Source organism: Chelmon rostratus, chromosome 3, assembly GCF_017976325.1.
Source record: "Chelmon rostratus isolate fCheRos1 chromosome 3, fCheRos1.pri, whole genome shotgun sequence".
Taxonomy (NCBI): Eukaryota; Metazoa; Chordata; class Actinopteri; order Chaetodontiformes; family Chaetodontidae; genus Chelmon; species Chelmon rostratus.
This window is the reverse complement of record NC_055660.1, coordinates 19,406,104-19,431,231: the sequence shown is the minus strand read 5'-3', so window position 1 is coordinate 19,431,231 and position 25,128 is coordinate 19,406,104. Positions and strand designations below refer to the sequence as shown.

General features: G+C 42.5%; 1 protein-coding gene across 1 annotated transcript in view; it reads left to right on the top strand.

Moving 5' to 3' along the window:
* Window positions 1-18,844: 18,844 nt before the first annotated feature.
* Window positions 18,845-25,128, top strand: part of LOC121604556 (alpha-1,6-mannosylglycoprotein 6-beta-N-acetylglucosaminyltransferase B-like) — a 111,284-nt gene continuing 105,000 nt past the window's right edge. The window contains exons 1-2 of the mRNA XM_041934106.1: window positions 18,845-18,912; window positions 24,218-24,330. Of these exons, the coding sequence (XP_041790040.1) occupies window positions 18,845-18,912; window positions 24,218-24,330 (181 nt within the window). The remainder of the gene's footprint in view (window positions 18,913-24,217; window positions 24,331-25,128) is intronic.

Genomic DNA, 25,128 nt, shown 5'->3' with positions numbered 1-25,128 from the left:
ATGAGAATGTGGTTGGGAGTCAGAGGTTCCAGACTTGTGGGATCATTTAAGTGTTCGATTGTCAACGGTCTGCTGTTTATAATAGCCATCACCTCATACAAAAACGTGCGAAGTGAAGCAGTGTCAAGTCTTTTAGCAGACTGATCCAGGATTGCTGTGAGAACACTTCTGATTGTTTTTATTTGTCTTTCCCACACACCTCCCATATGGCTCGATGATGGGGTGTTCATTATGAACTCACATCCATATTCCTTCATTTGTTCATGGTCCAGATCCTTCATTGCATTCATGAACTCTCCTTTTGCACCGACAAAGTTGGTACCTTGATCACATCTCAGCTGTCTTACATTCCCACGGATTGCTATGAATGTGCGCAATGCATTTATGAAAGCATCAGTGGTGAGATCATCTAACATTTCTATATGTACGGCTCTTGAACACATGCATGTAAAAAGAAGACCATACTTTTTCATTTCCTTTCTTGCTTCCTTCACATAGAATGGTCCGAAGCAATCTATGCCACAATATGTAAATGGAGGCGTACTTTCCATCCTGTCCTCTGGCAAATCCGCCATCTTTGGATCTTGTGTACTTCTTCTGTACTTTCTGCACATCATGCACTTGTAGATGTGTGAGGCAACTGCACTGCTACAGCCTGTGATCCATATTCCATTGGCCCTTATTTCATTTACAGTTATGCCTCTTCCTTGATGATGCACCTTCTGGTGGTAATGCTTGATGATTAAAGAAGACACATGACTTGTCTTGGGCAGAATGGCAGGATGCTTGACATGTGGGTGAAGACTAGATCTTGCCAAACGTCCTCCAACCCTGAGTACATCACATTTATCAATGAATGGATTTAGCTTGTGTAGCTTGTTTGTTTTGTCTTTAGCTTTAATTTCTTTGCATTGCTTTAACATCTTGATCTCACAGCTGAATGCTTCCCCTTGAACCAGTTTGATGATGAAAAGCTCTGCTTCTTGTCTTTCCTCAACACTTGTAGTCTCACTTGTCTTAGATTTAAGACCCTTTCTTTGCTTTACATGGCGCTTGAGAAAAGCAATGGCTTTGACAGCTCTTTTCCAGTCGGAAAACTTAGAAAGGCGATCTAGCAAAGTCCTCTCTTCCTTTGCTTTGGTGTTAAGAACCTGCGCTTTACGTAGTTCTGGATCGTCATCACTGACTTCTCCCACCGCAACATTTCCTGCAGGTAGGTCCTGTTCCCATAAGAAATCTGGCCCAGTGAACCAATTTGAACTGACGAGCTGATGTGCCATCAGGCCCCTTGAAGCGTGATCCGCTGGGTTATCTTCAGATTTCACATGCTGCCATTGATCAGGATCTGTTGTGGACTTAATTCTTTGGATTCGGTTTGCTACAAACACATGAAACCGCTTGGCATCATTGTTTAAATATCCAAGAACGACCTTAGAGTCTGTCCAAAAATATTCTTGCAAACCGTCTATCTCAAGTTCTTTTCTGAGCATGACACTAGTTCTTGCTGCTACCACAGCTGCAGACAGCTCAAGGCGTGGTATTGTAGTTACCTTGCTCGGCGCAACACGTGCTTTTCCCATCACTAACGAGCAATGGACTTCTCCGCTAGCGCTGACTGCTCTGAGATAACTACACTCACCATAACCAGTGACGCTGGCGTCTGAAAAGTGATGTAGTTCGTACTTCTTAACATCTGTGAACCTTTCTGGAATGTAACATCTCTTGATCTTTACATTAGATAGGTTCTGAAGATCTTGTAGCCATAACTCCCATTGTGTTCTGAGCTCTTCAGGGAGTGGCTCATCCCAGCCAACTTTATCACGACACATCTGTTGTAAAAGCAGTTTTCCCCGGAGGATGAATGGTGCGACAAACCCCAGTGGGTCATAGATAGAAGCTACAGTGGATAACACTCCTCTTCTGGTTAGTGGGCGTTCCTTGACAGTAACTCTGAACTGAAAGTCATCAGAGAAGACGCACCACTGAACGCCGAGTGCACGTTCCATCAGTGGCTCTCCCAAAGCCATATCCAGGTCTTTCACACTTTGTGCACACTCTTCCTTGGGTATTGCTTTCAATACTTTGTCGCTGTTGGAGATGAACTTGTGTAGCCTCAACTTGCCTACACTACAGAGCTTTCTGGCTTCTTCGACGAGCTGGATTGCTTCAGAGTCAGACATTACACTAACGAGCCCATCATCTACATAAAAATTCTGTTGTACAAACTTCACAGTGTCTTGGTTAACCTGACCTTGACCTTCGACAGCTATGTGTTTGAGACCAAAATTGGCACAGCCAGGTGAGGAAGCTGCCCCAAAAAGATGAACTCTCATCCTAAAAACTGATGGCGGAGACTCAAAATCACCATTCTCCCACCATAAGAACCTCAAGTAGTCTTGATCCTCAGGCCTTACATGGAACTGATGAAACATTCTTTCCACATCGCATATGACAGCAACAGGGCCTTTGCGGAATCTGCAAAGAACACCCACCAGGCTGTTTGTGAGATCTGGTCCAGTAAGAAGGTGATCATTTAACGATGTGTCTTGGAACCTCGCTGAGCAATCAAAGACTACACGTATTTTCCCAGGCTTTTGAGGGTGATATACCCCGTGGTGTGGGATATACCAGGCTGGGTGATTGTTGAGTTCCTCTTCTGGGACTTTCTCTGCATCACCGCGTGTGATGATGTCTTGCATGAAGTTAATGTAATCTGTACAGTATTGTTTGTCTCTCTTGAGCCTTCGTTCCAGACACTTCAGACGCTGAACAGCACATGACATGTTGTTGGGTAAGTCTGGCTTGTCTTGTTTGAATGGTAAGGGCATTTCATAATGACCATCTTGTTTGTGTTTGATTCCACATTTCAGCTTGTTCAAGAACTGAAGATCTTCCTGAGAGATAACTGTTTCTTCTCCGACTCGTTCGCTGAAGTCTGATTCCAGCACCCTGATTACATCATCTGGAGTAACCACTTCTTTAATGTGAGTGTTACTGACATAGTGAACTTCACTCTTAAGTTTAACTGTTGGCTTGTGTACTGGTGTTACCTGTTTTACAATGATGCGGTGACTTACACCAATTGCATCACCTTCATTCTCATTTGGTTCACCATAACTCACTATGCTCCAACCTAAATCAGTTTTCTGAGCAAAGGGTTGGTTCTCTTCCCCAATTACAACTTCTCTGGGCATTAAAGCTTGTGGGCAGTTGTAACCGATAAGTAAACCAATCTCACATTCCATTTGTGGAGCGATGTGCTCTGCTAAATGCTTCAGATGAGGCCATGCCTTGGCAGTTTCTGGCGTTGGAATGTGTGTGCGATTAGCAGGAATGAATTCACGAGTGTATGTTTTTGGCACTGTGATCTTCTTAGAAGAGAATAGTCCTCTTATCTGTAGGTCTTTCAGCCTTTTACAAGTTACGAGAGTTTTCTTTGAGGTCATAGTAGAGAGTCTCAGTTTCACTTGCTCTGTGTCCATATCCAAAACGTCTGCTACGTCCTCGAGAATGAATGATGAATCACTCTGTGAATCGAGCAGAGCATAGACAAGAACTTCCTTGCTTGAATCACTTGGAGCTGACACATAAACAGGCATAATTGTTGATGTCTGGCTGTTATTACTGTCTTGTACAACTCTGTTTGATGTGATTTCTTTGGTTACACTTTGTGACTGTGTCAACTGTGGTTTTCTTTCCTTAGTGTTACTTATGTCTTCAGAATGTTCTCTCTTTGTTTCTTGTTTTAGACGATCTTCATGAAGACATGTGGGGTGACGTTTTGAACAGGTGTCACACACCATTCGCTTATTGCAGCCTTTGGATTGATGGCCAGGACTTAAGCACCCAAAGCACAGTTTCTCTACTTGAATAAACTTTACTCTATCAGCAACTGGCCTTTCAATGAATCTTCTACACTTGTATAAACTGTGTCCTATTTTCTGACAAAATACACATGTAGCTATGCTCTTCTCACTAGTGTTAGTCGTGAGGATCTTTGCACCAATAGTTCTGTTCTTGTAAACCCCTGTGGTTTGGGTCTTAACCTTTGATTTGTCAGAGTCACTCTGCTGTAAAGCATGGTAAGAGGTTATGGGGTTACATGCAATACTAGCTTCCATGCTTAGGAAAGTCACAAAATAATCAAAGCTTGGGAATCTTCTGTGTTCCAGCTGATATTGAGTAGCTTTTCGGTTCCATCTGGAGCTAAGCCAGTCAGGTAGCTTGGCAGTGAGTTTCTGATTCTCAATTCCATCATTAAGAACATTTAAACTCTTGTTGTGAGCCATGGCAGATTTGCAGCTACGTAAAAAATCTACAAACTTTCTCAGGTCAGCACTTTCTCTTGAACCTATTTTTGGCCAAGAATGTAGTTTGTCTCTGAAGGCTTTGGCAATTACAAAGGGCTCACCATATCGTTCATTAAGTAAGTCCCATGCTGCATAATATGAATCTTCTGAATCAGTCAGAAAATATCCTTCTAAAGCCTCTTTAGCTGCTCCTCCTACATATTTCTGAAGGAAAAAGATTTTTTCTGTTGCTGGGATGTTTTTCTTCTCAATTAGTGTATGAAAAGATGACTTCCAGTGGTTAAACTTGAGTGGATCCCCACTAAAGATGTTAGGCTCTGGAATAGGTAGCCTATTTGCTGATATAGCTTCAGCTAGAACTTTGACAAGCTCTCCTGAATCATCTTGAACAACATGTCTTGGAGGTTCATCCTTCAGTGTTTTTTGATACACTGGATTTATCTGTTTGGTTGCTTGCATGACTGTAATCAGTTCTGTGTTCAGTGGGAACTCACCTTCATCATAGACCTTGAGCTTTGCTCTGGCTGAGTTCAGTCTTTTCAGTTCTTCCAAACGCTCAAGTTCTCTTTTTAAGTCTTGTACTGACCTTTCTCTTGCTACACTTTCTTCTTGCTGTTGCTTTAAAAGTGCAGCCTCTTTTTTCTCTCTTTCAATCTTGCGTTCTGTCTCTTCCTTTTCTGCTTGTAGACGACGAGATACTGCAGCTGCTTCTTGGTCTGCAGCTATCGCCTTGCCCTCGGTCTCAAGTCTTTGCAGTTTCTCTTGGTGAAGCTCTTGCTCAGCCATTATCTTCAATACAGCTTGTGTAGCAGCATATTCTGCTGCAGCTTCTTGTCTTTTAACTGAGGATGCATGAGAGAGAATAGAATTAGCCTTAGAGTATTTGGAAGCTGCTAGTGAGACACTGGAAGCAGAGGATGCAAATACAGAACCAGCATCAGGCCAAACAGTCTCCTCCTCTGTTCCTTGAATTTGAGATTGAGCATTTTTAACCACAATCTCTGTGACAGATGTACACTTATCCATCTTGCAGCGCATCTCATGATCTGGGCTGTCAATCCTGCGATATTCATCATAAACAATATTCAGCTCAGACAACTCTCTTTCAATAGTGCTGATGTGTTCTTCTAGAATGTTGCTGGGATCCTGTTTTATTACAGATTTTTTAGCAACCTTGGTGAGAGCCTTCCAGCGGTCATAAATGCTGTCGAAACGTTGTATTAGCCCTTTAGTCTTTTCCTTTTGAAATTCCTTTCCTTTTTCTGTTAAAGTGCGGGCTCTTTCACTTCTACGAGGTTCTTCAGACTGGACTTGTTGTGCACTATCAAGCTCATCTTTCTGCTCTGGCTCTGCCATTTTGAATGCTGCTACAGAGTGACAGTTCTTTGTTTTTACTTTATGAATTATTCAGAAATTAACTAATGTCATTAGCTTGTGTGACACAAGTAGTTTAGCATCAAACATCTTCTTGAAACACTCAGGTTAATAAACTTAGGTTACTTAACTTCAAAATTAACCCTTAAGAAAAGCAAGCATAAAAAAGGCTTGAAATATTATCACTGGTTACAGAAAACAAATGTCCTCATGACATAACTTGAGTGGACTTGCATAGAAAATATTAAACCTCAAACAAAAAATATCACTTCAGCTTATAGCTTATTTTCAGCTTGGTTAAATGGACACAAAACTTATTTCAAACTTTTCAAATAGACGAATTGTCCCTTTAGAGAATGACGAGCGCACACATCAAAGGTGAGTGACATCAATTGCTCGTTAATCTTGTGACCACTGTTATTAACTAGGCAACACAGTTCCTTGTAGTTTTCCAGATCCCTTTTCAGAACACAAACTTCCGTGTTTGACTTGTGGATGTTCATGAAAAACTGTTGAACGTGTCTTCAACTTTAAACAGCGGCTTATCTGCTTTTCCGATCGTGACGAGCCGTCTGCGCCTCCTTGTTGGGCACGAGCAGGTCCATCGAAGCAGACTCGAGTTCGACTATCACTCCCGTCAGGAGGGCACGGACCACACAGCTCTTGGGTTTTTACAGATGCTTTATTCGACCACGACCACCACCGTCATCATCATCACATCGTTCGCATCGTCGAACTAAAATACATACAACACATAATTAACATAAAATATTTCACATACACGGATGCATAACACAATAAGTAAACTAAATACCTCGCTGGCTGCACCCCTGAGGGAATGACTTTAGTCCACCATGAGGCCAAGCTTCTTTTTCTTCTTCGTCTTGTTTAGTGTAACAACAAAATACTTCCGTGGACTTAAGTGCCACATCAACCAAGTCCATTATTAAACAAACAAAATAAATAGTTCCTTTAGGCTGATGTATTACAAAGAACTTAAATATGTATAAAAAAAATTAAGACTTTAAAGAAAATATTATATGAAAATAAAATCACAACATAAATGGTATTTATGGCAGTTAAATTCAGGATCAGACTTCCCTTCCTCTGCAGAGAACTGACGAGAGAGAGCATCAGGTTTCACATTACGCGACCCAGGACGATAGGTTAGAGAAAACCTAAACCTATCGAAAAATAATGTCCATCGTGCTTGTCTGGAGTTTAGTCTCTTAGCTGTACGAATATACTCAAGGTTTTTGTGGTCAGTCCAGACGATGAATGGATGTTTGGCTCCCTCAAGCCAGTGCCTCCATTCCTCCAGTGCCAGTTTTACCGCTAAGAGCTCCCGGTTACCTACATCATAATTTCTCTCTGCCGGAGACAGAGGGCGTGAGAAGAACGCACACGGGTGCAACTTGTTGTCGTCGGCGCTCCGCTGGGACAGGATTGCGCCCACTCCAGTATCTGATGCGTCTACTTCAACAATGAATTGAGAGACTGGGTTAGGTTGAATTAATATGGGTGCCGTGGTGAAACGAACCTTTATTTCCAGGAAGGCGGCATCAGCGTCCGGAGTCCAGGCAAATGGGCGAGAGGTGGAGGTCAGGGCAGTGAGGGGAGCCGCCACCTTGCTATAGTCCCGGATGAAGCGACGGTAGAAGTTTGCAAAACCTAGGAAACGTTGCAGCTGTTTTCTGGTCTCCGGGATGGGCCACTCTTTTACCGCAGTCAACTTTAGAGACAGTTGCAACATGGAATTCACATTTTTCAGCTTTAACGAAGAGTCTATTTTTCCATAGGCGTTCCAAAACCATGCATACATGTTGTACATGTTGGTCGGGGTCACAAGAGTAAATCAGGATATCATCTAGGTAAACAAAGACAAATCTGTTGATCATGTCTCTCAAAATGTCATTAATCAAGTTTTGAAAAACTGCTGGTGCATTGGTGAGTCCAAACGGCATCACCAGATACTCAAAATGTCCTAACGGAGTGTTGAAAGCAGTCTTCCACTCGTCTCCCTCTCTGATCCGAAGAAGATGATAGGCATTCCTGAGATCCAGCTTGGAGAAAATCTGTGCACCATGTAATGAAGAAAAAGCAGAATTAATCAGAGGTAACGGATAAGTGTTTTTTACCGTAATGTCGTTTAAGCCCCGGAAGTCAATACACGGTCGGAGGGTTGAGTCTTTTTTATCCACAAAAAAGAATCCGGCGCCGACTGGGGAGGAAGAGGGACGAATAATTCTGGCAGCAAGTGAGTCTCTGATGTATGCCTCCATAGCCTCTTCCTCGGGTTTGGACAGGTTATACAATCTGCTACTGGGCAAAGTGGCTCCAGGTAACAGATTAATGGCGCAGTCATAGGGTCTGTGAGGCGGTAGAGACAGAGCATCCTCTTTACTGAAAACAGGGGCCAAATCGTGATATGCTTTAGGTACCTTAGAGAGGTCGACGGGCTTGGGGGCGGTCTTAGGTGTGGTGGAGGCTGTAGTCAGAGCTGACCGAAGGCAGGTCTCGTGGCATCGCGGACTCCAGGATCTTACTATCTCCTTGCTCCAGTCGATCTGGGGATTATGCAACTTTAACCAAGGGAAACCTAGAACAACTGCAGGATTAGAATGTTCCATTAAATGGAAAGTTAATGTTTCTTGGTGATTACCAGCAATAATCAAGGTTAGGGGGACAGTCTTTTTGTCTACTCGGGCCAAGGGCAACCCATTCAGAGAATGAGCCTCTATAGGCGTTTCCAAAGGAACCAGAGTGATCTGGAGTTGTTCAGCAAGACAACTGTCTAGAAAGTTCTCCTCAGCTCCTGAATCAATCATTGCAGACACAGGAAAAGTTTGAGAATTACAGCATAAGGAGGCAGGTAACTGCAGGCGCAGAGGGGAGGTAGTGGCAGTTCGGCTCACCTGAATGCCTCCCGTCATCGGCGAGCCCGGTCTTTTGCTGCTTTCTTAGGGCAGTCTGAAACATAATGACCCACATTCCCACAGTACAAACACGCATTGTCTCTCTTTCTCTGATCCCTTCCTTTAGCGTTAGCTGAGTTCCCCCGATCTGCATTGGCTCAGGTCGGGGTCACGGTTTCCTCACTTTATTTGTTGCCTGAACAAATTTCCGCCCTCTCTTGCTTTTGTTGCTCTTTCCCAACAAAATCAGTGCAGGGAATCCAGATGTGGTGGGTCATAGCGGGTGGTAGCGGTGATATGACGCACCAGAGGAGGTGAGAACAGCAGTAAGTAGGGCAGGCAGTGCAGAGGCTTGCTGTCCCAATGGTCACAGTCAGGCCTTACAGTCACAGTCACATTCTTTCATATTAATAAGAGAACACATGTCTCTATGGGTGTGTGTGTGTGTGTGTTTGTGTGTGTTGTGGCTATAGGCTGCCCAGAGTGTTTTGTGTGAGACAGCAGGCCACAGAGAGAATTTCTGTTTGGATCACATTGCGGGAATCTGCTGTGGGAAGATACTTTCGGGAGCTTGTCAGTTCTGTATATTGCATCCTCGCCCTGCTGTCAGAGAATGGGACTGTAGGCCTGTCAGTCACATTGTCAGTATTTCGGTATTAGGGCCCACAGTGGCCCCCGCAGGCCTTTCCCCTTTGGCGTTTCTTAGTAATGCCACACTCAGATGACGTCTCCTTTCAGTCTGAGGGCTGCTAGCTGTCAAAACAGTCTGCCTGACAAAAGTGCTTGTGTAAAGGAACAGCGCCGCGTGTGTCTGTTTGTGTGTGTGCGTATGTGTGTTTCTGACAGGACACATTTAGGGACAAATTTCAAATTAAAGACAAGTTCATTTAGTTCATTGTCCAGTTGGAGACAATGTCCCCATTTGGAAAACGGCTGGTCAGTGATTTAGCTTAGGATCAGTCTCCAAGAAATTAATGTAAGTCTATGTAATGTACCCAAAACTGAATGAAGTCAATGTGCGTGTTTGTGTGTGTGTGTGTGTGTGTGTGTGTGTGTGTGTGTGTGTGTGTGTGTGTGTGTGTGTGTGTGCGTGTGTGTGTGTGCCAGCATAAACCTCAAATCCTGTGACAATGAACTGTTGCAATATTGTTGCTTCATGCTTAGCCATTATCTCTAGATGCCCGTGCCTCATGCACACAGCAAGAGGCTTCACGACGGTGTAACACACACCAGACGTTGCTTGTATTTCCAATTTAATCATTTCTACCAAAATGTTGAAATAAGCTGCGTTACTACACAAGCAATCAGGAAAAAAGCGAATGTGGGTTTATGCATGCCAAGGTGAAGATCGACTAAACTTCTGATTATCAAAGCATCTAAGATCTACCCTAAACAAAATGAGTATAGACTATACACTAATGTGAATTCCACCTTAAAAGAACACTGTGGTTGACCCAGCTGTAGTGTGTTAGCATTGCTCTGTCATATCAAGTTGAACCTTGTTTATTCCTTCTTCTTCTTCTAACAGAGCAGCTCAGTGTTTTTACTAAAGATTTGAATACACGTTGGATATACTTTGTGTTTCTGCTGCTGAAGACAAAAGTACACAGTTTATCCATTTGATCGCTCTCTCTCTGCACTCACTACTGCTGGTCAATGTACCGTGCATGCAGAGCTGCAGAGAAAACCGCTTTTGTTATCATTCTGTCGACACTGTGTACTTAAAGCTGAAACTGCGGCCTCTATGAGCAAACGAACGTGAGTATCATGTTACCGCAGGAAGCTGTTTGAATGTAGAAGGATGTCTGTCATGACTGCCATCAGCTCATTAACAGCTTCATTAAACCAGTGACAGTGCTTCGCCTTTCGTCTTTAAGCTGTCCTCCGCTGGGCAGCACTGAAAGCAACACACCTCAATCTGTTTACGTGTTGTGACTTGAGTCTAATTAACGTCACAATAGCCGTGATTCTGGGAACACCTTTTCCAGATAAGTTTTGACGTGGTTAACGTTTAACTCACATGACCAGAGGTGTCCCCTCCAAGAAAAGAAACCGTGTCCGCAGATTAAACCGTCTCCTCATCGCTCTACACAGATCTGATCCTTCCTCACATCACTGATGAAACAGGCTGAAATGTCTCACCTTTGTCGTGTTTTCTCTTTGCTCGCTCTTTTAATTAATTGACTAATTAATCTTATTGTGCCTTCTTCTTCTGCAGTGCAATAGTAGTTTCCAACTGCAGAACCGATGCCACCTACTGCTTATCTCAACGGCTGATAATCACGTAAGGGTAGTTACGGAAACACAGCTACTGAATTTGTGTAGTCAGAGCCTGTGAAAATGACAAAACTGTCATTTTTACGTTGATACATTACATTAGTTACTGTTAGTTAGCTACTTAATTCGTGTGCTCTGTCGGTGGTAGTGGGTGTAATGTTTAGGTTTAGGGATGCTAAGCTAATCACCTTCCAGCTCCATACTTTATGCACAGCGGCAAGAGTGTGTGTATTACCAACACCCATACATTACTGGTTGTGGGGACACACATACTTGTACTTCTATCTTTGTGAGGACCCTCATTGACATCATGCATTAACTAGCCCTTTACTCTTACCTCAACCATCGCTACTAAACACCTTACCCTTACCCTAAAACTAACCCTAAATCCTAACCTAACCCGTAAACAGCATTTTGTGGTTGTGAGGACTGACCAAAACCTAGTCACTTTCCAAAAATGTCCTCACTCTATTGGCTAACACACACACACACACACACACACATTTTCACCACTTTTGTGGACTTAACTTTGACTTACATTCATTCACACTAAAATTTAATTATTTACGTTGTGTGGACTTTTGTCCCCATAAGGAAGGTGAGTCCCCACAATGTGGCTGCGTAAACAGATTTATGTGTGGGTGTGCGCGCGTGTGTGTGCGTGTGTGAGAGAGAGAGAGAGTCAAACCACACAGGAGATGGAAGTCAATCTCAAATGTAATGAAAATGCAAATTGTCTTTCTCGTGTCAACCTGCGCTGTCAGTCAGCATCACAATACTCCATCGCCTTTCAACCTCTCACCAAACAGCCCACAATCAACCCGGACGTGGCTGGGACAAATCACTCCACCAAGCCGTTTCCCTCATTCATTACAGATAAATCAATCTCCCTTATTGTTATGTTCTCTCCTCGTGTCTCTTCTCCATTCCTCCATCGATTTCTGTCATTCTACCATTTGTCTGAACAGTTTTGTCTTCATACCTCCTTTCAGCAGTTTGCCTCCATCCCATCCAAAGGGAGTTTTTGTAATCGGTATTAAATAAGTTGGAATGAAAGGAATGAAAGGAATGAAAAACGCTAAAACAAACAGGTAGCCGGAGGGGAATTGGATGACTGATGATTAGTAATTAAGACCAGGCTCTGATTTCAATTACAGTTTAGAGGTAATGGATTGGTTTTTGTTTGATTTTTTTCTGACTCTCGACTCGCAATTTGTTTTGGAGTTCAGGGAGGGCGGGATGGAAGGAGAGAGTCTCAGGCAAAACCTGAGTGGGTCTAAATTAACAAACGGGGGCTTGTTTCATTGCCCGTTCTAATTTCCTCTTCTTTTAAGATCAGTCCTGTGGCAGATCTGTAGCCTGTGTTAGCGCGGGCGGGAGTCTGTCCCGCTGATAGGTAAAGGACTTGTGTTGTAGACCAGAAGTAAGACCTTCAGCAAAGTAAGCTTATTATCACCTTTAAATATGATCTAATATGGCAACCTCATTAGCAAACGGTTGCCTCTTTACTCATCGGTTCATGTTTCCAAGCACCTGATGATTTTAAGTTCCATACTCCCCCTCCTTCTCTCCTTTGAGCTCTGTTTTTGGTCTTTTCCTGAGGGAAATATCCGGCTCTGTAGCCGCTGAGTGTCCACCGGCTGATCGCTGACTTGACTGTGTACCTTGTTGGTGCTTGGCAGGTTACAGAGCCTATTCACACAAAAGAGCAGCCTGTTCCAGCTGAAAAGGATGAGAGCGAACTGACAGTGTAGCTTAAGGAGCAACACTATGAGCTAAGATGAGAAATTCCCTGCAAAAGTGCATTCAGAAATTCAGATGAAGCTGTTATACGTCTGTTATAGATAAGCATCCCTGCAGCCTCATGGAGCCACGTTGAGTCAAGCAGCTCCATCATGGCAGTAGTGTGTCGGTCAGTGTTTTGTCCCGGCAGCAAACCCACTTTGACTGTTCTGACGTCACTTTACTTGTTGTGGCCAGAAGTCTAAAAGGCTTGCAAATGTAAACCCATATCTTCCTTTCCTGCCATTCAGTGGATTTACTCTTTAAACTGTTCAGACATGTATCATATAGTTGCATTAATTGTTGTAAAAGTCTCTTAAAGCCTTCTTTTTTTCTTTTCTTTTTTTTTTTACCGTATCTTAAGAACTTTTTTCTCTTTTTTTGCAAAAATTAAATTAGATTGGCTGCCACGGGTGCGTGACACTGATCCGCGATTTGTCTACGTGATCAGAGTTTGGAGTTTGATCTCAGTCTGTTGTCCTCATCTCAACTCCTCTTGCAACAGCAACTTACCTTTATAATGACTTGCATAAATCACTCGATTGGAATCGCATTTTGTTTAGCTGACTCCTCGCTCGCTTTGTTCTGACGAGATGAGCTTAGAAAAGGGGAAGTGGCTTTGGCTTTTGCTGGCCCCAGAAACAGAAAATCAATTTATGCCGCTGTCCCGATAAATCGCTTCCCCATCGACTCAAAAACAGGGTTATCAGATGCATGGAGTCTGTTACACCACCATTTAGAGATAACCAGTATTACATAAAAGATGCTTTTTAGTCACTTACTTAATTAGTGGGATCAATTTGCAATTCATATTTGACCAGCATGAAAAACATCCAAGAAAATGTTATTATTTTTCTGCAGGAAGCATTTAACTTTATCTATTTCTTTACAAGCTAAAAGCATATTTGCAAATGACAGTAGTAGACTGATTGAGATTAATTGAGGGCAACTTCATCATGCATAAGACTGTTGAGCGTTGATTAGTTCTATAATCACCCATCAAATTGTTATGATTTGTTTCCCTGCTCATTGCGATCTGCCGTTATCTAATGCTCAGCTCTGTGTCACTCCCTCTGTTCAGATTGGTTTAGATAATTTAACATATGAAAATCAAACATGCTTGAGATAATCCTGTGGGCTGTGCACTGACATTTGCAAGCAAAAGGGCCCCTTAACCCTCACACATCTGGAGATTATCACCAATCATGCAGAGCATCTCCGCTCAGCCTGCGTCTGCTCGTAAAATCAGTCTAGAAGAATGAAGGTGCCAGATGTGCGGTTGGGCTGCAGCATTCATCACTCTATGTGTATGTGTCTGTGAACAGGCACACAAATAAGTGAATCGATGATAGTACATTTCAGTGAACAGAATGTGTAGAATAATGATAATAATCCAGTCTGAAGCACTTCCATCTACTACCTTTGCCTGACTCAACTGTCACCTGCTGATACAGTTAACTGCACCCACGAGCAGTAGCTAACTCACACCGTGTGCGGTTCCTGGTTTGCACTCCTGTTTTCAAGGTCGTGACTCACCCTTGGTCACAGAGTTTGCTGCAGCAGAAATCTGATAACAACTTTGTGGGGCAGATAAAAGAAATTCTTGTGAAACAGTTTAAACAAATGTCCCTATATGCTCTCCTCCCTTTGTCCCTGTCTGTTGGATTGATGGGCGGTGTTCCCCTTAGTTCCGTCATGCTTCCTATGAGGAAATGTGAAAAGCATATTCATCTGGAAAACACCGTGAGACAGACGCAAGACAGAGGAACTACGACCTTTCATGATTTCCAACTGAAGTGGTCACTGAAGCCTCATGGACCAGATTCTGACTGGATCAGGTTCAGATTAAGTTTCACTGCCTTATTTTGAAGTCTTAACTTTATCACTTTCGCTGTGGGTTCTAAGTTTAAGAAGAGGTCAGATTTTCTTCAGGAAAAGCACAGAGTCTGAAATGAATGTCGGAATCCGGGAGAGTTGGGTCCAGAGAGCTTTGTTCTCTTTACAGATCACAAAGCCTGAGTATGCTCTGCAGAACAGACTGATTTTCTTTGTTGAAACAGAACCTTTTATACTATTCAAGATTCAAGACTCAAGATTGCCTTTGTTGTAATTGAGTATGGGCATGTCAACGAAATTTGCATTGCAACCCCTGTGTGAGAAACAAAGATAATAAGAAAGATAATGAAATGAAATAAAGATAATAGAATAAAATAAAGTAACATGCAATAAAAATATGCATAAATGCAATACAAATATACCAGAAATAAAAATATACTAAGATAATAAAATATACCACTATGACTGGGTGCGTGGATACATACAGTGATACATTACATACAGTAATGCCACATCCCCTACTCTATCTTTTACCCTTTTTTTGGCCTGTTTATATTGGTGTCCTGTATTTCCCCTAATGTTCCTTTACCTCTTTGGCCTCGTTTATACTGGAATCCGATGACTCCCAAAACACCTCCAGTGTATGAGCTATCTTGCTTGTTGTGGTTCTATTGGTGTGAGGGGACATGTTAGGTTATTTTTTAAAAACATAGAACAAAACATGGGCATAAAGGCCTCCAATCGCAGGGCATCTAAACAGAGATACGGCCTCTAAATAGAGATGTCTTATTTATACATTCTCTTCAGTGGTGTCCAACCACACACACACATTCTCTTCAGTGGTGTCTATTCACACACACACAAACACACACACATTCTCTTCATGCACCCAATTACACAATGAACCGAGGACACCCAAGGTGCACAGGGCACCTGAGGACCTGATGTACCCAAGTGCACCTCCCCAGATTGACACAACACTACCATACTGTGTGGTCAGAAAGGTGGATTTCTCCTGAAAGACGTATTATTTGGTCTTTTTTTTTTTTAGCATGTGCCAGAATTGACTAGCCAACAGATCCCAAAGCATCCATACAAAAAAGGAATTTGTTGAGTTATAATCTTTTGTATTGTGTATATGCCTGCAGGAAACAGTTGGTACAGTGCCAGCATCAGAATACATCTAAACCTTTCTTTGACCCACAACTATGTTATAATGTAAAGGTACATTATGCAAGGTTTGTAAGAAAATCTAACAGTATATATGTATAGAATACACGGGATAAACTACACATTGTAGTTATGCATATTAATCCCCCAGCCTCAAACTGCCTTAACTCATGAGTGAATTTTTGGGTATTTATCATTTGCTGAGGCTAATGAACTGGATGGGAAATACATACAGTATATAAACATCATCAACAACAAAGCAAAACAGAAAATAGAACAGCACCAAATGCACATCATTTCAGGCCTGCCTTTAGTTTTTATTACAGATTGCCTGCTTCTTCTGTGCCTGTGGTTGCTTTCCAGATGCTGGTTAGCTCAGCCTCGGGCTGGAGGCTCTTTCAGGTAGACAGCTCATTAAGAATAGGGACAAGTGCTGCGGAGGGAATGTAACCAACTGAGTGGAAGGAGGACTACACCAGCAAAAGCAAAAAGCTGCATATTATAGCCATGACAGGGCCTGTGACACTTTCTCCACCCAAGAACTTGACTTAATACCTCTTCAGTTCTTCCCCTGAGAGAATACCATTCACTGCTGCAGTATGCAGCTCTTGCCATTTTTAAAATGCACCTTTCCTACATATATAGCAACATTTCCAAATGATGCAATAAGAGTGAGCCAGGGATAATGTCTATATTTATATCTGAAGCAAGGTGAAGCCTCGTGCCTTTGTGTATTCTTCTCTGTGTTTGACAGAACGCTTTTTAAACTTCAGATAGTGTGTGTGTGTGCACAAGTATACCTGTATGTGTGTTTGTGTGTGTGTGTGTGTGTGTGTTTATACGTTTGTGTGAGCTGCATGCCAAGCACGCACACACAAATAAAAGGTGTAAAAATCCTATGTTTGCCCAGTGGATTCCCGCTGATAGAGCAGAACTATTCCCACAACCCGCAGAGAGGGACAGCCTGCGTGGGCGGTGGGCTGTCAGTCAAATCCACATGTACCAGGGCAAGTGATGCATGAAGAGAGTGTGAGATTTCACTGTCATCTTCAGTCTGGTCCCCTGCAGATCTCCCCCTTCCGCCTCCATTTCTGCTCCAACGCTCCACCAACCACATAGACTGCATAATCTTTGCCACGACTACAACTGACTGCAAATCACTTAACTGAACAAATAAGACCTGAAGTTGTAGCTGAAGTCTACCCCGCCACCCCCCCCTTTGTTTGAGCTAAGTCTGTGTAGTGCTGTAAGTTGTTAAGTTGTGTTGGTGTAATTTTATTAAGTGGTCACTGAGAGAGAAAAAAGAAGTGCTTATTAAAGTCAGTGTTATAATGGAGGTATCAGTCCTGCACCCTCACCTGTAAATGTAGTTTTAGTATTACTGCTATTACTGGTATTGTTGCTGTACCGCTGTCTGCCGCTGAGTGCCGCTGTTGCATCCTGATCACATTCGCTGTCCGTGGTCCTGAAGCTGCCACGCTCATAACAGGGCGTCCCATATTTTCCCAGATTGTTACCACTAAATTTACCAACAGATCCGAATGTGCTTAAGCAAGCGTGTGTAAAATAATATGAAGCACTCATTGAACTCCCAGAGACCTATTTGAGCCAAACCAAAGTCTCCTGGTCGTCAAAGGAGACGGTGATCCAGTCCAACTTGGCAACAGTTCAGAGTCTCATAAAGAGATGGTCCTTTGAAGGGCTGCATAGAAGAAAACTAGGCTATAGTAAACTGGTGCTTGTCCTGTGCTGAGGCGGAGTAAGAGAAAGTTGAGGTTTTGAATGATACTTGAGTGCTTCTAGTGTCACTACTTAAAAGCCGTAGATGGCGCCATACAGAGATGAATGCGGCTGCGGAGCCGTAGACCATCTGGATCCGTCCTTCAGTGTGCCGCTGGACCAGCGTCAAGTCCGCCAGACGAAGGTACAATGAGACAGGAAATACTAAGAATTTACCCCCTAAATAAAAGCACAAGATGTGTTCGCACTACATAGTGGATTAAGTGATTTAGCCTGTTGCCTCTGGGGTAACTGTACCACTGAAATTGATTTAAGAAAAAAAACTTTTTTTTTTCTTAATCAATGGACCTCTTTAGACCTGCTTTGCAGAATTATTTGTTTAACGCCCGTTTTCAGCACAAAAACATCAAACAAAACAAAAACATCCTGGCCAAAAATCCCACCCAATGGATCACTGGGCTGCAGAGAAAGTGAGCATTTACACTCTGTTTTATCTCACAACAAGCATATTTTGACCTTTTTCTTTTTCACCATTGAACACTGTCCTTATATTATAAATTACGATAAGATTAAAATAGATGTGTGTGTTTCATGAAATGCTTTATGAAACGAGACAAAACAAACAACAACAGAAAATGCCATCATTTAGGAAATTCCTTTAAGATTTGTTTCACCTTTTTTCAAGTTATATTTCTTTTTTTTTTAGTTTATTTATTTTTCTGGACTCTTTCCTCATCTGATCCTGTGGTAGGGTGTTAGCGGGCAAAACTTGTTATATATAAAGTCCTCTGTGGCATAATTGATTACTTAAGGTTTTAGAAATGAAAAATTGGACATAATTGTCATTTGTTTTTGTTTTTTTTGTTGCTTGTTTAACTTTGCCTCTTGTCGTTATTCGAATGGGCGCTCGTCAGCAGGGCTATTATTTTGAAAAGCTCATACGGACGTTCAACACTCTACTGAAGATAACTTGCCTGTTGAGAAGTGAACGAGTATGAGTCAATACGGCCGACTTGCCACAGTCGCGCTGGCTTCGCTGTGAAGTTAAAACCGTCCATGAAGCTCGCTCTCCTCTCCCCGACACAACGTAGGGTTCAAACGACACACTTTAACCCACATGTTGGATAGCAACGCCATTTTTTTGTAAAGAACTCATGTCGGATATGACTCCAACGGTCGGCACAACCTGCGGCGACTTCACCCCACATTCAGGGTGTTTGCCTGACGGAATAACGCTTTAAATGACATTTTCACGCCCAGGAAAGGAGACTTGCTGAATGAAACTTTGTCCCATTTCACCCGGAGGGATAAAGAAGCACCTATGGGTGCCGTGTTTGTTTAAAATAACCGAGCTGGACGGGACGCAGATAAAATGTTTTGCCACCTCAAGTTCCAGGTTGGGAGGTTAGCAACAATGTCAGGGGTCGCCCGTTTTGGAAAATGACTGCTGGCAGCACCGACGGTAAAATAATGGTCAGAAGATGTCTAGTGACGTTCAAACCGTTCAGGTAAGAGACAAAGAGCTGGCGACGTTTTTCTTTCCCCAGTTCCCCTTTAGCCTCCAGCATTGTGCTTGTTAGCGCTGGTTAAAATGTGCTTGTTTTGTTTCGCGGCTACATGTTCGGCTAACATTTTAGCAAACAGGCGTCCCGAAACTGAGCCTAAAGATCCGGTTCTGGCTCCACGGAGTTGTAAAAACCCGACAAATTGCACTACTATGGCACTGTGTATATAATGTGGAACCGAGGTGTGTGTGTCTCCCTACTCACCTAAACACACACAGATGTTTCTCTACTAAACGAATTAGATTTAGATCCGCACGGATAAAGGGACGCCACGCAGCGATAAATCATGGAAGAGCCGTTGTAAATCAGCCTGTACTAGCACTCAGCCGAGCGCTAACTTAGTTTCTCAGTGCATGGATAGCTCCATTATCTGTGTGGCTGGGCTGTGTTTGTGGAGATATGAGGGGGAAAACACGTTAACCACTTAAACAGTTGATGCTTTACAGTACATTTAGCCATATTGTTCCAGTCTGCTGTATTTGTTTTGTCCTGATAGGTACAGACTGATGGCTGGATTTAAATCCTTCAATGAATTTCACTCTTTTTCTTAATTTTGAGAGTTCACTGGTACAAAAGCTGAAGGGTCTCCTCCAGTGGATGCTATCATTCACTCTTTATTCCCTACTTTCCACCTGCTAGTTTTTTTTTTTTTTTTTTTTGCAAAACAATTTCTCTAGTGGGTTGGAGCAATGATGCAGCAGCTGTGCAGCAACCTCTGTTTTAAAAAACAGAAAAAAGATTCACCTGCAATCTACTCAGCAGGTCAAGTATTTATTCAAACACACTCAGTTGAGCACCTTTCTGACGATGTTGCTCTAGCCTTGACAACACAGCAGACAGTGGGGGGCTTATCACAGGTGGCACAGGTGTTCAGAATGAAAACAGGCCTCAAGCCTGGATCTTGGTTTTAGAGCTGCAACTAACGATTAGTTTCATCGTCGACTAATCCGTCGATTGTTTTCTCTGTCAGACGATTAGTCTGTAAAGTGTCAGAAAATGGTGAAAAACATCGGCCAGCGTTTCCTCAAGCCCAGGATGATGTCCTCAAATGCCTCGTTCTGTCCACAACCCAAAGATATTTAGTTTACTATCACAGAAAGGTAAATAACCAGGAAATATTCACATTAAAGTAGCCAGAATCAGAGAATTTGGACCTTAGGACTTACTTTATTAGATTGTTTTGACATGAAAGATGCCTGGCCAGACTTGAACAAGAGATGCTGTGAGTGCTTATCTTAGATGGCAGTAGAAGTATTTTCAGGCTATAAAGATTACGGCAATTACGTCCTCACTATTAGGCAACAGGAATATTAATTGGCGCATCAGATCTATAGCAGAGAACTAAAGCAGAGAAGTGTTAATAACCAGAAATGCTGCTTGTCACACTGCAGTTAATGTAAAATTTGAAAATCAACATCATCTGTGCATGAAGTGCCACAAGACCCGAATGCTTTCCAGAATTTGGGCTAGCGCAGGTGCCAGGAAAAGTTTCTTGAAAAACACAACTACATCTCCAGCACGGCTCATCCACGACTGGCAGACTCCTCTCGCTTCAAAATCATCTACCTAGAGGCAAAATCTGATAAGTCTATATGTGTGAGGAAGCCAATTAGCTGATAGCAGATCTCTCCTTCTGATCCAATTATAGGGAGCAGAGCATTTACTTTAAGCCTGTTAATTAAAGACTCGTCAGGCAAGACTGGGGCCTAATCCTCTCATATCACCCACCTAACGCCACTTTGGAAAACGGCTAAATGATAAGAGGAAACGATCGCCCTAGGACAGCACCAGGCCATCCTCTACTCACCCACACCAGCTGAATGTTTTTCTTTTTTTCCCCTCTCTTCTTCTTCCATCAACCTGTGTGTCGCTTAAAAGCATTTCCACCTCTCCCCCGTCCTGTGCACACATAAACACGTGCAGAATTATTAATCCTTTGGTCACAGAGAGAAGAATAGATAAAGTGGATTAGAAAACATAATGGTTAACTGTAAAATCAGATAATTTTGCTTCATGTCCTCTGTGTAACCCCTTTATCTTTTCAAACCTGTCACTGGGCCTCTTTAGTTTTCCTTACTCTAATGATATGGCGCACTGAGGATGAGGCCTGAGTTCAGCAATTCTGATTTTCACTTTCATTGAGCTACTTGGCTTGCTGACCAGATGATAGTATGGTGAGTGCATAATCCAAGCAGGTATAAGTACCTCTGGATCATGGCGCCATATTCATGGCAAATAATCCCTTGATCACAATGATTGTATGAGACTGGGATTCAAATCAGTCAACATATTGCTGCTCTGTGATTCTCTGACAATGATTGAGCTATTCTAATTAATTCTGCAATATGCCTGGAACAGATGGGGGTAATATTTATTATATAATAATATTACAGTATCCTGGGAGACACCGATAGGTAAATGAGAGATGATAGTGAATGAGCATGTGTCAGCTGCTTAGATGCTGCGACTTTAATTTAAATACAGTATGATGATAATTTCCTCATGTTTTCAGTGTAAATCAGTGAAGAAACGCGACATGCAGGAGTGCCCGTTGGCAGGCTAAACCTGCTGATCACAGTGATCATCTCATTAAAGTGTTGTCTAATAATCTGTTTACACCACCAGCAAATGAAGTTGATAATCAGAATTGGGAAGTCTAATTTCAGCACGTATTCATACGCAAATTACAGTTTGTCTTGTTGCAAATGCAATCAATATGGTGATTCATTAGATCCAACTCAGAATGTCATCTCACCACTTTGCTCACAAGATGTATAGAAAACGTGAATAAATTACCAATTTAACTGTAATGACTGCATAGATGCTTCACTTTTTGATGCAATACATTAGATTAGAGCCTCGATGATGATTATTCACTGTCTATATGTATTGTGTTGTACTTCTAAAGAGCCTCATCCCACCGCCTGTCCTTGAAGCCAACGTATTACGACTCAGGACAAGACACATCAGCTCTGTCTTGGCTCTATAGTCACCCTGGGAGCTTGCCAAACCACCAAGCTCTATACTTAACAGATTATTCGACATCATCTTGATCCCTTTGGGTCAATCAGATCACTTCAGCAAATGTCCTTTTAAGTGGCCATTCTTACTCGCTGTTGATAGGAACTCATTTCTTACAGCCTCATCAATATTAAGAGGTTTCGTTCAGAACTTTGCGTGACCGGAGCTCCTCGCCGCACCATTCCAGGAAGGGCTGTCAGATTTCACAGTGGGCCGTGCATTCAGGCAAACAGCTCTTGCCCGGCTTTGAAGAGAAAGAAATAGTCATGAATAATTCATTCCTTTGTTATGTTAAGATTCAGTTTTTCAACCTCTGATGCAGAAGTTAAAAGTTTAAAGGTTACCTGTGCAAGGTTGGCCAGGCCATAAAATACAAAGTGAATTATGATAATTATATCACAAAAGCCCCTTTTCTTCATGCCGTTTACTGATATTACTATCGCATTCCTCATCTGCTGGATATATATATATATATATATATATATATATATATATATATTTGTGAAAAATTGCAATGCATTTTGCCATACAAATGCAAGTGAAGAGGGCATTTGGGAAAATATAAAATATGTAGCATAAGTAGTGGAGTGTTAGCCATTCATTGTCACATAAATCTGTCTTTGTACTGCACTGCTTATATATAATCTTCCAAGAATTTTCTCTTGTTGGGTTTTAGTAGCAGAGCAGCACGCATTTTTAAAGTAGGACTTGACTTGTTAGTCATGCAGGCTGGCTGGTGTTTTGTCCAGCGGATGAGATTCACAGACAGCTTTGCCTCCCTGGTGCCCCAAAGAGCCTTGGCATCATAAAATAACCTTTGATCCATACACTGAAGAGAATAGTTTAAGTAGAGCAGGATTTACACAGATACAAAAGACCTGATTTTCAACTCCTTTAAGTCAAAGATCTGACTCTCTCATGGCTGTCTAACAAGAGGGAACCCACACAGAGTCTCATTTTATTCTCCCTTCTGAGGTACGGTAACGTTTCAAATATCAGATCTGTTGCACAAAGCGGGGTATAGCAGAAGTTTATGTTTCAAAGCTCAGCTCTGCACTACACATCGGAGCCCACATCCTGATGGATTTTAAAATAAAAGCACAGTTTTTAAGACGAGGGCCACATTTGTTCAAGTCTATCTTAAGACAATACTCATATGCCAGTATGCAGAGAGAGAGAGAGTTATTGGTGGCTGAAATCGTTCCTCCTGTCTTGACTGGCTGAGAAAGATACCCACTTGACTTGGCTAACTCAGGCTGCTTAACCCTCACATTAGCGTCAGTGAAGCAGAAACACACATTATGAACTGCGTTAGAAAGGGATCTCTTCGGGGTCAGTATGGAGAGGAGAAGCTACTGCAGCAACCAGTAAACTATCCTTTAACTCTTAGTCACCTACCAGGACACTTTATATACACAGCAACAAAGCAGTGACCAGCGAACTGGCCTTTGAATGCAAACATATTTGATGGCTCAGTGCGACGCAGAGTAACTCACTCTGTGACTGTGCTGCAGAGCCCATTGTTGTTGACCTAATTTTGTGTGGCTCAGACAGGGGCATGAGTGAGACCACTCTGCGTGGCTCCAGCTGAAGTTTTAGCTATCTTTACACTCTTATGCTCACCTTAAAAGCCTGAATGTTTTTGGCTGTCGTCTGTCCTCTTCTTGCCTTTTCTTCTGCGTGCCTTTGATATTACATAAATCATCACATCCATTTTGCCTGCACTTAGGGACAAACTGCTCACCCTTATTTTGTCAGTAGTCCGAGATGCACGCCAGCCGATAACATCAAAACACTAAAATGTTCCAGGTGCCCTTTGGCTTCAAGTTTCTACTTTTCTGCGTGTGATCATTGCTTTATTTATGCTCTGCCTTCTGGAAGTGCTGGCTGCTTTTTCGTTTCTTTTCTCCCCTTTTCTGCTCTCCTCCACGCTTTCCCTCACTCTCTCTCTCGTCTCCCTCTTTATTTTCTTTTCGCTCTCGATCATTCTGACGCGCGAACCTGTCTTCCATAATTGTCAACCTGTTCGTCTGCCGACATTCTTTCCTTTTGTTTTTCAAGCCTCTCACTCTTAATCCACTCAGCTACCTCACTATCCACCCTCCTCATCTTCATATTTCCCAACTACTCACCCAAAACATCTATTTACCTGCCCTTCCCTATAAATATGTCTATCTATCTCAACTCCCTTTTCATCTATTCCCTCTCTCCTCCCCCTGTGTTGCAGGATATTCGTGGTGGGAATAGGCTTCTTCAGCCTGTGCTTTCTAATGACCTCTCTGGGGGGGCAGTTCTCAGCCAAGCGACTGGGGGACTCCCCCTTCACCATCCGCACAGAAGGTACTGACATGTGCAGAGTGTGCGTCAGAGTGTGTGTGTGTGTGTGTGTGTGTGTGTGTGTGTTTGTGTGTAAACAGTTCCCTCACTGAGTTGAAATGCTGTAATGTCACTGCATATTGCTGTGCTGTAACTCTCCATGGTCCTGCTGGCGCTTCACTGCCATGTGGCACTTTGTCAAAGTGGCACCACCTGCCACTGGAAACATAAAATGTCCTGGTTTATTAGGAAGAGGCAAAGAAATCATAGTAGTAAGGAAATGCAAATTCCATTGCAAACCAGTATGACCAGTGAATTTCATTCATATAACCTTCAGTAGAAAAGCTGCTTTTTCTATATTTCCACTCAAGTGGCGAGAGATAAATCAACATGCTTGTGAAAGAAGAGTGATGCGCGGGGGTGGGTTGGTGAGATCGAGAGGCCAAACAGTAGCTTGGAAGTTATTGGTCTGATCCGAGGCAGTGACAGCAGGGTGGGTGGCTAATATTATATCTGTGATGCACTGCACTGATGGGCAGCCTTCTTTACTCTTTGACACAAACAGTATATATATATATTGTGTGTGTGTGTGTGTGTGTGTGAGACATGCAGGAATATGAAAATACATGTGAATATGTTCGCTGAAATGTTATTTGCTTAGCTGACAGTACTTTACTTTACAGCTATGCATAATTTACAAGAGAATTAATCCACGTAATGTTTATAGACTGACGGCAAAAATCACTCTTGTTCTTTCATGCACTACCTCTGGTGACTTTAGAGGAACGATAAGCAATCCAGCCTGAAATGCTTTTTACAGCT